Here is a 12,700-nt window from a genome sequence, read left to right as displayed (position 1 = left end):
TTGTTGCATGTGCCTTGGTGCGACATGCACTTGTCGCACGATGTTTGGTGCGACAGACACCTGTCGCACAAAGCTTCATGCGACAGGCAGCATATCGCACCAAAAGGCAGATTCACCCACAACTCGCAGTAAGAAACCGCACTGAAACTCTCGCGCAAGTTCAGAAAATAACTCATACCACTAAGTGATGCTGATTAGTGTTGGATCTGGATGGATTATGATCAAATTTCACTTTTACTGTTCGCCGTCGGTGTTTACCGTTGCCTTTTGCTGTCACCGGTGATGATTCAAGAGTGCAAAGCTGTGTTTGGTTTGATGAAATGGGAGAAAGAAAGTTGTTTTTTGTTTGTAAACAATGGTAATTTGGGGAGAAAAGCGTGTGTTTGGCTAATGTTGATAGAAAAAGGTTTAGAGAGTTAATTGTGAAAATAGTAAAAGTTTTATAGTTATTTTTGTAAATTTCCCATCCATAGCTGAGATGCAAGCTATTGCTTCAGTTAGAGATACTTAAATCCTACTCCATTTTGTCTTGCAAATAATGTGCAACGGCAGCCAACAAATATTATATATGGCACAAGGCTTGGCAAAGGGTCAGGCGCAGGCTTGGCGAAGCCCAGCCCAGCCCTATGATTGAAATAAAGGATCTTAGTTTTAAAAAGTCCAAACCTAACACGAAAAGGATTGTGCCTAACTTTATCCGAGCCCAGTCATTCCATTTCTTTTTTTTTAAATAGAACTGCCATTCTTAATTCCTTATTAACAAATTGTATTATTGTTCCATTTTTATTTTGAAATTAGCAATAAGGATATCACTATATAAAAAAATAAAAATTCATGTTTGATAATTAATATTGTATATTTTGTTGCCAAAAAGCAAAGTCTCCATAGTTGCAATACAATAAACAGACTTACAGACATTACAATACTTGCAACAAATTATGGGCTTGTATACGTAACTTCACATATCTACTCCCAGAAACTACATACTTGCATAACGCATTCTTATCTTAATATTGGAACTAAGCCAAATATTCTGCAAAGTTGAACCATAAACCAAGAAAGGAAGGGGGAAAAAAAATAACCCCACTTCTAGACAGAACCGAGAACAGTAGGCTGAGGTTTGTTGGATAAAATATCATCAGGGGAAAGCTTTTTGACAAGAGGCAACGGTGTAAAGATGTAGCGGCTGGGAATCGCGTCAGCGTTGCTCAGCATAAGCCTCTCTCTTTCCCTCGTGCGTAGCCGGGGGGTTATTGTGCTAGCTGGATGGCTGGTGGTGCTGTGGTGGTGGGTGGCTGGATGTAAATCACCAAAGTCAAAGCGCTGCTTCTCGCTTTTTTCACTTCTTTTTATTGTTTTACCTTTTATTGCCTGTTTGGTATAGTTTATTTAATGTGTATAAGTGTTTACTTAACCTCATAAACTCTTATTATAATTTTTGTTATTGTTTGGTTGTTTTTCTAATAGAGTTTTTTAAGTTTAAATAAATTATTTTGCCTCCATTAACAAAAATTTAAATTTTAAGTTTTTAGCAGTAGAGATTGAAAAGTTTTTTTAATGTTAAAATATCTAAAATATCATCTACTTATTTAATAATTTTATTTTATTCTTTTCATAACATAACTTTAAAAAAACTTGCCTATTAAAGTAATTTTATAAATTTTTAATAAAAACTCTTATTGACAACTAAACAACTAAAATTTTTCTAGTAAAAACCATATTTATAAAAGTTCTACTTATACAAGCTGTATTTTAAAAGTTGTATCAAACGGAGCTTTAATCTTCATGCTAATGTTAGATTATCAGGGTTTGTAAGTTGTGAACCGCATCTAACGTGTGTATTTTAAGTATTCTTTAAAAAAAATTAATTTAAGTGTCAATGGTTGAGTAAATGTATTTAGGACCTGTTTGGGGCAGTTGCTCCCCAGGCCAATTCTAGGGATAGGACCGTCCTGACCCTAATGCAATTGGGCCCAAAACTTGAGTTTAACTTAGCTCTCAATCATTAAATTCGAGCCAAAAACCAACAAATTTGGGACTGGGTAAATTGGGCCAAGGGTTAGATCGGACATTTTGCCATCCTTATATGGCACTTTAAAGTAATATCTCATCGATTTGTCGTCAACCTATAATGCTGAAATTGACCTCCCGAATTATCATTATTTCTTATTGTATCTTTTATTGTCTATTACATATTTGTGGGGCTTTTGTATTATACAACTCATAGATATAGTTTTCTTTTATTCCTTCCTAATATATGTTCATGCACGAGTTTTTAAAGTTACAGAAATATTACTTTTTGTCTATTCATTATTTGTTGCGGTGTGTATATGAATATTATTACAATTTGTTGAAGTATATACGTGCCAACGAGTGAATAGAAAGAGAGCAATACATCAAGAGCACCCAAATTTTCACCATATTCATCATTGCTTATTATTGTTATGGATTATCAAGCAAACTGAACATATTGAAGAAACACATCTTTAACACTTTAAGCAAAACTATTTTTCTTCCGCAAACGACCGTTTATACAAAACCGATAAAAAAGAAGTGTCTAAACAAAAAATTCAACCATTCATTTTGTTTAATAATTTTAGGAACAATTAACAAACTCTTATTATTGCTTATTATTGTGGTGGCATTTAAATACGAAATCGCACTCATGTGAAATTAATAACCTTCACACAGTATAATTGTTGGGAAACTTCAAAAATCCAACAATTTTTGAGTCGGGTACTTTAGAGAGAGTCTTCAAGTCGAAAGCAGTCCAACATCTCGACAAATCCGTATCATAGAAATAGGCCACACATCTGCAGTTCGAACTACATTGTCTGGCACAATCTTCAATTGTAATGGATTCAATTCCATCATTATATCTGCACGTATAATGCTCAACACTTTCAAGCTTATAATAATGGAAATCTTTTGTCCCGCAAAAATTTACTTGCTTAGGCTCACATTCCTTACTCCAACCAATCAAACCCTTTTCTGTAGGGCAAGCTATACATTGGTTATCTTCACATAGCCCCAATTCGCCGCATTTATCTGGCATCTGGCACTCATTTTCCCAATTTATTGCATTGCTACCTCTGGAGTCTTTACCGAAGAGAGTGAACCTTTCTTCCTCAGGAAGCCAAAACCTTCCTTCCTCAGGAAGCCAATCAACCTCTCTGGGGAAAGTAAAGACCCTCAGATTTCCATCCATACTTAGCCGAAGAAACGATATTGTGCTGTCGTATTTTGGCCTGTCCAAAACGAGACTGTTACCGTCTGAAGAATCCAGTGTGAGCTTATACATAGTTTCTGGGGAAGATTTGAGCGTCAAATTCTTTAACCCTTTATACGAAATAGGAAAAGTGTAGTACACAAGTGGCCGGGGAGCATTGCTGCTTTTGTAATACAACGCCAATCTTTTGGGCTCCATTACAAAGCTGTGAGGGCCGTCTACGTTTTCTTTAATGGAGAGTCTGCTTATGAGCTTTGTGACCCTACTGACGCGAAGAGACTGTCCCACCAAGAGAGTATCAGTTGGGTAATCAAAGCTCTGCCAAATAAATTTACCCTTTGAGTCACGAAGCACCATGTTGCCACTAGAAAGCAACTCGAAGCGCACAACTCCTTTGTTGGCTGTGTTGGATTGCCAAACGACAGTGCCGTCAGCTTCGGCCAAGACAAGATTCCCGTCGGTTCCGAAAGATAAGACGGCGTTTGCGCGAACCGGTTTTCCCCGGTTGGCTTCCCAAACCCAACGGAAGACCGTTTTTCGGTCCATGCTACCAAAAAGGAGAGCAAGGGTGTAAGCATTTGGAGTTGTGTTGTAAAAGCCGAGGTTGAAAAGATCATTGTAAATGCCTGACATTCTGTGATCTGCATTGTATTCATTATAATAAAAAGAACCTAATTCTCCCTTATTAACAAACTTGAATGTTTCATTGCCAGGAACCTGAGCATTAGCTGTGGAGTGAATGAGTGATGTGAGCAATAAGAAGGAGAATAATAATATTGCTGAGGAAAATGGCATGTTGTTGGCTTAGTCGGTGATGAATATCGACCGCTAAGGCAGGTCATTATTTATAATGGCTAAAGCGAGACAAGTTGCTTGATAAATTATTGTTAATTACTTCTTTATGAATCACCATCATCCTCTTTCAGATTACACTACTTTGTTATTGTGGATCTACAAAAAATTATATTTTATATCGTTTTCAAGAATATCTCTTTTACGCATGCACATTGATATGATCTGGATTCAAACTTTAAGTGTTTCTAGATCCCACAGCATTTTATACTTAAAGCACGTGAGATAATAATTTTAATTATTTTGTTGAAAAAAAAAAGTCTGTTTGTTTTGGTAGTTAATCTTGATTAAATTAAGTTTGTAAGATCTTATTAATTGGATATCTTCCATGGTTTATTTCCTGCACATTTTATAACTGGAATATTATTTATTCCATCCAGGTATTAAAATGGGGTTACTACTATTATTATTATTATTTTAAGTAAAGTTCTCTACATCGCCGGCAAAATAAATATATACAAAATCAAGGGCATATTAAAATGCAGAATCCCAACTCTAGCTGCATCATTTGAATGCATTAAGTCTATTTAAAATAGAAAGTTGCCAAATATATGGTGCTTGACTCATCTTTCAAATTGGATTAAAATTAAGCCATACATGAAGCTTCCCCACTTTGTTCGGTGGCAGCCAGCCAGCCATGGCTTATTCTACTAGATGGGAGATCACATTAGTGTGTGAGAGCTGCTTACTGGCTATTCATTTGTTAAAACTTATTTGAGATGAACAAAAAAATTTGGATCAAGTGTGGATAAGGCTAACCGTGTTTTATTGCATATTTATAATTTTTTTACGAAAGTGTACATTTATAGCAGTGGAGTAATTCTACAATAAAGATATCTCTTACTTTAATAAAGTAAGAGATAAGATAAAAGATTAAAACATATAAATTTAATACACTTTAAGATAAAATACAATGTATTAAAGTGTTATTTTTCTGTATTTTTAACTTGATTTTATTTCTCTTATTCTAAAATCACTATGTAGCAGTGCACAATAATATTTAATAATCCTTATTTTATTTTATTACTACCATCACAATATTGTCATCACAAAGTTAAGCTAAACACTAAAATAAATAAAGATTTATCATGTATAGCATATTGACTTCACATTATTAAAAAAATTACCACCTTGATCTCTTCATTATAGCTGTTAAAAGAATAATTATATATGTACTGAAAATAGGACAAAATTTATATAAAAGTTACAAAAACAAAAAAGAAAATTCATGTTGTAGTGAACTTTTTTTTATCCCAAAATAATTTTCTTATCTTTTAACAATGATGTGCTTTTTTTATTCTGCTTTTTATATGCATATTATTAGATGTTGCTGTTAAAAATCTCTTAATATTGATAAAGGCATGCGTGCAATAATTAATTAATGGGACTAAATGGATGTTCAAGGTCAAACTTGGACACCTTTAATTAGATCGATAAAAAATAAAATAAAATAAAAAGATCGATATCTTAATGCTGAGACCGTGGTACCTTTTGCCCGTGGCATAGTTATATTCAATTTATAGTATCACAATAATAAAATGACAATTATAATAATAAATTAATGCTTCTTGGTCTTTATACATTACAAACATTATAATCCTTGTGACATTTATTATATATAATTATATATCTTGTCGCCTATTGCACTTAGTCATTGAACATGTGCGGCGAGGCGGTGTATTTTTTAATCATCATATGGTTTTTTCCTTAATTGTACATATTAATGGTCGTAATTGTTACTTAGAAATTGTATAATTAAAGTGGCAGATTAAAGTTTAAACTATGCCTTAAATAAATAGAGGGTATAAGTCATAAGTGATAATGACACTTAATTATTAGGTACTTTATGTTTTTATCTTTTATCACTTAGGTCAGTTATTTTGCTAATTACCTAATACATAACTAATGTAAAAACAATTATTATATTATACAGTTGTTGTTAGTCTAATGTGTTGGGTTTGTTAAAAGGTGTAATGCATGGTTTTGTATGCTAAAAAGTTGTGTTTGTCCCTCAACACTAAAGTTTAAAAGTTAAAATTAAGCCAAATTCTCCCATCGATGCAAGTGGTCCTCCATGAGTTCAAGGATGTGATGCCTCCCAAGTTTCTGAAGAAACTCCCATCTAGACGAGAAGTGGATCATCAAATCGAGTTTAAACAAGATGTCAAACCTCCTGCCTTAGTGTCCTACCACCGCATGACATCACCCAAACTCGAAGAATTGTGAAAATAGCTCATAGATTTACTGAACGTCAGATACATCCACCTGTCTAAGGCTCCATTCGATGCACTGATCCTTTTTCAAAAGAAGAAGGATCGATCAAGTCTTGGACTATCTATACAAGGCTTAAGAAAGGCTTCAACTAATATGCTAATTTTTTGCTATGTTTGAGGCATATACAAACTTTTATATGATACTATAGGTTTAAATTCATGCAGTTCTGAGCCCATACTAAAGACCAGTCCACATGTAAGTGACAAAAAAAAAAAAAATAAAAATAAAAAATCTCATATCGGCTTAGATATGTTACTAGCATCAAACTGTTAAAACTATCCATTTATTAAAGGCAGGGACTCAACGTAGAATTTCCTAAATTGCAAAGGTCCAAAGTATCTTCATTTCATAGTGCATAGTCACAAATTATTGCCATATTTTTATTTCATAATGGTTACATATGATTCTTGCCATAGATAAATATCAAAAATATCTCTGAGTTTGAATATTTATAGTGTTTACTCTAAATTTTGATGTTAATTGTGTGCATTTGGGAAAATAGTACTTCAATTTTGCTTAAAATGCGCATCAGTCAAAATATTTATTAAACTAGTCTTAAAATTTTCTCAATACTTGTATTTTGAACAAAACACTTCTTTAACTGGACCACTTTTAATTTCTCTATGTAAATACTTGTTTAATCCCTATATTCTGAGTTAAGTGCTTACTTTGTCTTTATATGACACTTTCACCCTTATTTTTCTTATTTGTTGTTACAATAATAATACTCTTACTACAATCTTGAGAGCATTAATTAATTTATGCATTAAAATTTAATTATCAAACTGACCATCAATATAAAAGAACTAGTGTTTTTCATATCCTTACAATAATCTTTCTAGTAATTATTTATAAATAGATTAATACCAGCCAATTTAAAACTACGTTTAATACCTTACTGTCTTGTTATTAATTATCTAAAAAAAATTAAGTTACCAAATAGCCCCAAAAGTAAAACAATAACAAAAACTTTACTTTAATTTTTATTTTACTTTTAGTGTTAAATAAAATAAAAATTACTTTAATTTATTTTAATTTCAGTGATAATTTGATAAAGTAATTTTTTTTATTAATGCCACCAAGAATATTGTTACAAGAATATTATTAAAAAAGCAAAGAAAAATAAGGGTAAGAGTGTCGTATAATTAATAGTAAGGTGTCTTGAGGTATTTTTTAAAATATAACAATTTAATATATATTTAACTCAAAATATAGAAATTAAACAAATATTTACCATAATTTCTTCGATTTGGCAATTATTTAAAAGAAACTGTACAAAGTAAAACAAACAAACTCTTGTTATTGTGGTGCGCATCTCTATCTTCTATGTCATAAGAGATAGAAAAAGGTGAAATGAAACAAGCCGCTATAGCCATAATAAACCTTGTGGGACAAGACAATTATGAAATAACCTTCTCATACAGAACTTCCGATTCTCCCCTTATTACAATGATTATTTTATATTCGATCACTGAGAAAGTCTTTAATTGATGCTCGTAGGACATTGTTCCTCAACTATTCATCATTTGTTATATATGTAAATTATCAAAATTAGTTGAAATATACACGTACCAAACAATAAATAGAGGAGGGGTGTTTCAGGAACAGTCAAGACTTTTCCTTGTTGGAAACTTTTATGAATCCAACTATTGGTGAGTCGGGTGCTTTGGTGAGAGTCTTCAAGTCAAAAGCAATCCAACATGTCGGAAAACTCGTATCATAGAAATAGCCCACACATCTGCAATCCGAACTACATCTTTTACCACAAGCTTCAATAGAAATATTGGCTCCAATTCCATCAAAATAATTATACGTGCACATATAATGTACAACACTTTCAAGCTTATAATAATGGAAATCTTTTGTTCCACAGAAATTCACTTGCGTAGGCACACAGTTCTCCTTGCTCCACCCAATCAAACCATTTTCAGTAGGGCAAGCAACACATTGCTCATCTTCACACAGCCCTAATTTCCCGCATCTGTCTGGCATCTGGCACTCATTTCCCCAATTTATTCCATCATTACCTCTAGAGATTTTACCGAAGAGAGTAAATCTTTCTTCCTCGGGCAGAAAATCAACCTCTTGGGAGTAAGTAAAGACCCTCAGATTTCCATCTATGCCTAGCCGAAGAAACGATATTGTGCTGTTGTATTTTGGCCTATCCATAATGAAACTGTCACCGTCTGAAGAATCTAGCGTCAGCTTATAATGCCTCGTTTCTGGAGAAGATTTGAGCGTTAAATTCTTTAACCCTGCATACGAAAATGGAAAAGTGTAGTATAGAATCGGCCGGGGAACATTGCTGCTTTTGTAATAAAACGCCAATCTTCTGGGCTCCATCACGAACCTGTAAGGGCCGTCGACGTTTTCCTTAACGGAGAGTCTGCTTACGAGCTTTGTGACCCGACCGACTCGAAGAGATTGACCCACCAAGAGAGTATCAGTTGGATAGTCAAAAATCTGCCAGATAAAGTTACCCTTTGAGTCATGAAGCACCATGTTGCCATTTGGAAACAACCCGAACCCCAGGACACCTTTGTTGGCTGTGTTGCTTTGCCAAACCACAGTGCCGTCGGCTTCGGCCAGGACAAGATTTCCGTCGGTTCCCAAAGAGAACACGGCGTTTTCGCGAACCGGTTTGCCACGGTTGGCTTCCCAAACCCAACGGAAAACCGGTTCTTGCTTTTTGATACCCAAACGGAGAGCAAGGGTGAAAGCATTTGGTGTTGTGTTGTAAAAGCCAAGCTGGAATGGATCATTGTAGATGCCTGACATTCTGTAATTTGCATTGTATTCATTAAAGTATTCCCCTAATCCTCCTTCATTCACGAACTTAAATGTTTCATTGGCAGGAACTTGAGCATTAGCTACGGCGAAAATAAGTGTTAAGAGGAAGAAGAAGGAGACTAATGCTGAGGAAGATGACATTTTGTTTGTTTAATTGGAGATGAATATCGATCGCTGAGGCAGCCCAGTGTTAATAATAGCTAAACAGAGACAAGTTGCTTGTTAAATAATTGTTACTTCTTAATGAATCACCCCTTTCACATTACACTACTTTGTTATGGACCTACAAAACTATACTATATCGTTTTTAAGAATTTCTCTTTTATACACGTTGATTTAATCTGGATTCAAACCTTAATTAACTCATCAAACGTTTTAGCTAGAGCCCACAATTTTTTTCTTGAATACATAAAATTTCCTTACATCGCTGGCAAAGTAATATATAAATATAAAGAGTGTTTCCAAATATATTTATACTATATTAAAATGCAGAATGCGTACTCGAGCAGCATCATTTGAATGCATAAAGTATATTTAATTAAACTAGAAAGGTTGGGAAATATATAATTCCTGACTCATCTGTCAATTAAAGAGGATTAATCTATGAAACTTCCCCACGTTGTCCAGTGGCCAGTTGGAGCCATCGCTTATTTTAGTGGATTGAGGAACGCGTTAGTGGGAGCTGTTTGTTGGTTCAATCGTTAAAACTTACATGAGATGAACAAAAGATTAAAAGTTCCGTTAATGGTTGCTAACCCAATAATCATATATATCATAAGTAACATGAATTTAGATTAAGTGTTGATCAAGTCAATTGTGCTGAATTTTTTTATAATTTTTTATGGGACCTTTGTCATTATAGCAGTATATCATTATTATTATTTTTATATAATTACCAATCACAATAAATAACACAAAACATCTCTACACTACCTAAAATTCTAATTCCAAAATCCATAACATATTGACTTCACATAATGAAAAAATTTCCAAATTGATCTCTTCATGATAGCTGTCATTGACTTGAGAGTTTAATGATAGTTTTTAACTTGAAATAATATTGTGAAGTTCAAAACCTGTAAATAATTGTATCCTTTGTTAAACCAAAACCTTGATCACTGCATAACTGGCTTACAATTTAGGAGAGATGCGTTCGAGTCCAAGGACTCATATTCTCACCCAATTAAAAGTTCGATTTGTGGGCTAAGTAGAGAGAAATTCTAGAATACATCTGAGATATCATGTCACCCATACAACAAGTAATGATATCATGACATGCATGCATTTATTTTGAACCACTATCATGCAAGTGGTGATTGTATTAAATTCAATTACGCATGTCATGCATGCATCAATTGATTATAATACATCTGAGGTATTTTAGAATTTTTCCTAAGCAAATATCCTTTCAAATATTTATGAAGCCCACATAGGTATACATCTCTCCAATTGTAAATGGAGCAGATATCATCATAAATTTAGGCTGCACTGGTCTCAGCACATATATCTGATTAAACAACATATATCAGCAATTAAAAGAAAGAGAGAGAGAATTTTTTAATAAACAATGTAAAGTATCTTAGTTTAAAATTTGTTCATCTATCAAATAATGATGGAGACAGGCAATGCAATAATTAATGGGATTAAATGAATATTCAAGGTCAAACTTCGGCACCTTTAATTAGATCGATACCTCAATAAGATAATGCGTTTTATTTTAGTGATACCATATCTTTCTTTTTTATTTTTTAAATGATACCATCCGTATCTTTGCCCAGGCATAGTTATATTCAATTTATAGTAATATAATGAAGACTATGATAAGAATAAACACCGTAAAATCTTTATAATCTAATACTCAATTAATTAATAACTTCTATTAGATAATAATTTTTTGCGATCTCAATTTGGGTCAAAGGGCTAAATTAATAAGATAAATTTTTTTTCTTAAAACTCTTATACGACTTTATGGTCTCATTCATATCATAAATTAATAATGTACTGAAATTATAAATATAATTATTGTAATATTTTATTAAATAAAATTTTACTCTATTGTTACTTGTTTTCTATTGAAATTTATGATAGTTGGATATCTCATCACTAATTTTACTTATTACTTCTAGAAGTTTCATGGTTAAATTCTGAAATTATAAGAATTTTAAATTTCTTTCGTTAATTTAATTTATTTTTAATAGATTTATTTATTTTTAATTGATTAAATTGGTAAACTACAACAAAATTTATAGTTGATTAAAATATAAGTTCTTTCAATTGTACAAACACTTTATAAATTTCTAAATTATCAAAAATTTATCAAATAATTAAATGTCTTTTTAAATTAATACGATCCTGATATGATATTATTAATTTATAGGGAGTTTACTGCACTTCTCCGTCTTTAGCACTCTTTCACATTATAAACATTATGCTCCTCGTGACATTTATTATCTATATAATACATATTTTGGGTGGTAGCGTATTATATCGCATTTACTCGGTGAACGTGTGCGGGGGAGTATTTTTTTAATCGTAGGCTTTTTCCGAATGCTGTTGTTTCATATTCATTCATTAATTGGTACCTAGGAATTATCTATGAAAGTTCCTTTTATTTTTCATCAATTAGGACCCTAATTTTTAAACTACCTAAATAGATCACTGATGTGAAATGGTTACTACTATACTATTATTGTCAGTCTAATGTGATGCATTTATCAAAAGATATGAGTATTTTGTATCTTAAAAAGTCACGTTTGTCCTTTAACATAAAGTTTAAACACAAAAATCATAATGTGGGAGATATAATAGGTAATTAAAGGGAAAAAAAAAAACCAACTTAAGGGGTTAAATTGTGGAAGTTTGGAACACTTACTATACCATTAAGCATTGTACAATTTTACAATTTCTTATCAAAGATACATACGACTAAAATCAATAACATTATGACATGTATATATGCAAAAATCATCGCGTTATGATATGCATATAGGGAGGGTTTAACATATTGTATTGTATTACACTATATTATAATATTTAATGTAAGTATATTGTATTATATTGTATGACATTAGTATTGTATTATAATAATATTGTACATTGGTTTGTGTTATATTATATTGTACTAATTATATATTAATATTATTAAAATTTATTATTTTTGTATTACTAATTATATTATAATATAATAATTTTGTTTTTTATTTTTTACAATAAAAAATTAAAATATATTTAATGCCTTAATTAAGGAAAATGTTGGTACATTGCAGTGTATTAAAATGTACCATAATGCAGCTTCCAAAATTTTTAAACATATGTAAATAATAAATTAATATAAATAATATTATAATACTATGTAATACTATATTCCAAACACATAACAGTCGTAACCTCTATAGGTTACATATTCAAAAAATCAATCATGATTTATGATGATTGATTATTCACTTTTGGTGGGGACATTTGTACCATTTAAAACTATTTTGAACACCTATTCTCTCTCAAAAATGTAATTACCCGTCCAATTTCAGTAGGCGTCCATGACATCTACGTCGCTCA

At 32.1% G+C, this 12,700-nt stretch overlaps 2 protein-coding genes across 2 annotated transcripts in view; both read right to left on the bottom strand.

Moving 5' to 3' along the window:
• Positions 1 to 2,521: 2,521 nt before the first annotated feature.
• Positions 2,522 to 4,032, bottom strand: LOC102631092 (epidermis-specific secreted glycoprotein EP1-like). The gene has a single exon (XM_006487457.3). It carries the CDS (start codon positions 4,022 to 4,024, stop codon positions 2,684 to 2,686), a length of 1,341 nt encoding a protein of 446 aa, XP_006487520.2. The 5' UTR covers positions 4,025 to 4,032; the 3' UTR covers positions 2,522 to 2,683.
• Positions 4,033 to 7,675: 3,643 nt separating this feature from the next.
• The window catches only part of LOC102631405 (epidermis-specific secreted glycoprotein EP1-like), a 42,243-nt gene continuing 37,218 nt past the window's right edge, over positions 7,676 to 12,700 (bottom strand). The window contains exon 2 of the mRNA XM_052436364.1: positions 7,676 to 8,437. Coding sequence (XP_052292324.1) covers positions 7,964 to 8,437 — 474 coding nt within the window. The 3' untranslated portion in view covers positions 7,676 to 7,963. The remainder of the gene's footprint in view (positions 8,438 to 12,700) is intronic.

This window comes from Citrus sinensis, chromosome 3 (assembly GCF_022201045.2).
Source record: "Citrus sinensis cultivar Valencia sweet orange chromosome 3, DVS_A1.0, whole genome shotgun sequence".
Classification (NCBI taxonomy): Eukaryota; Viridiplantae; Streptophyta; class Magnoliopsida; order Sapindales; family Rutaceae; genus Citrus; species Citrus sinensis.
The sequence above is the reverse complement of the archived record's forward strand: the minus strand, read 5'-3'. Positions and strand labels throughout refer to the sequence as shown.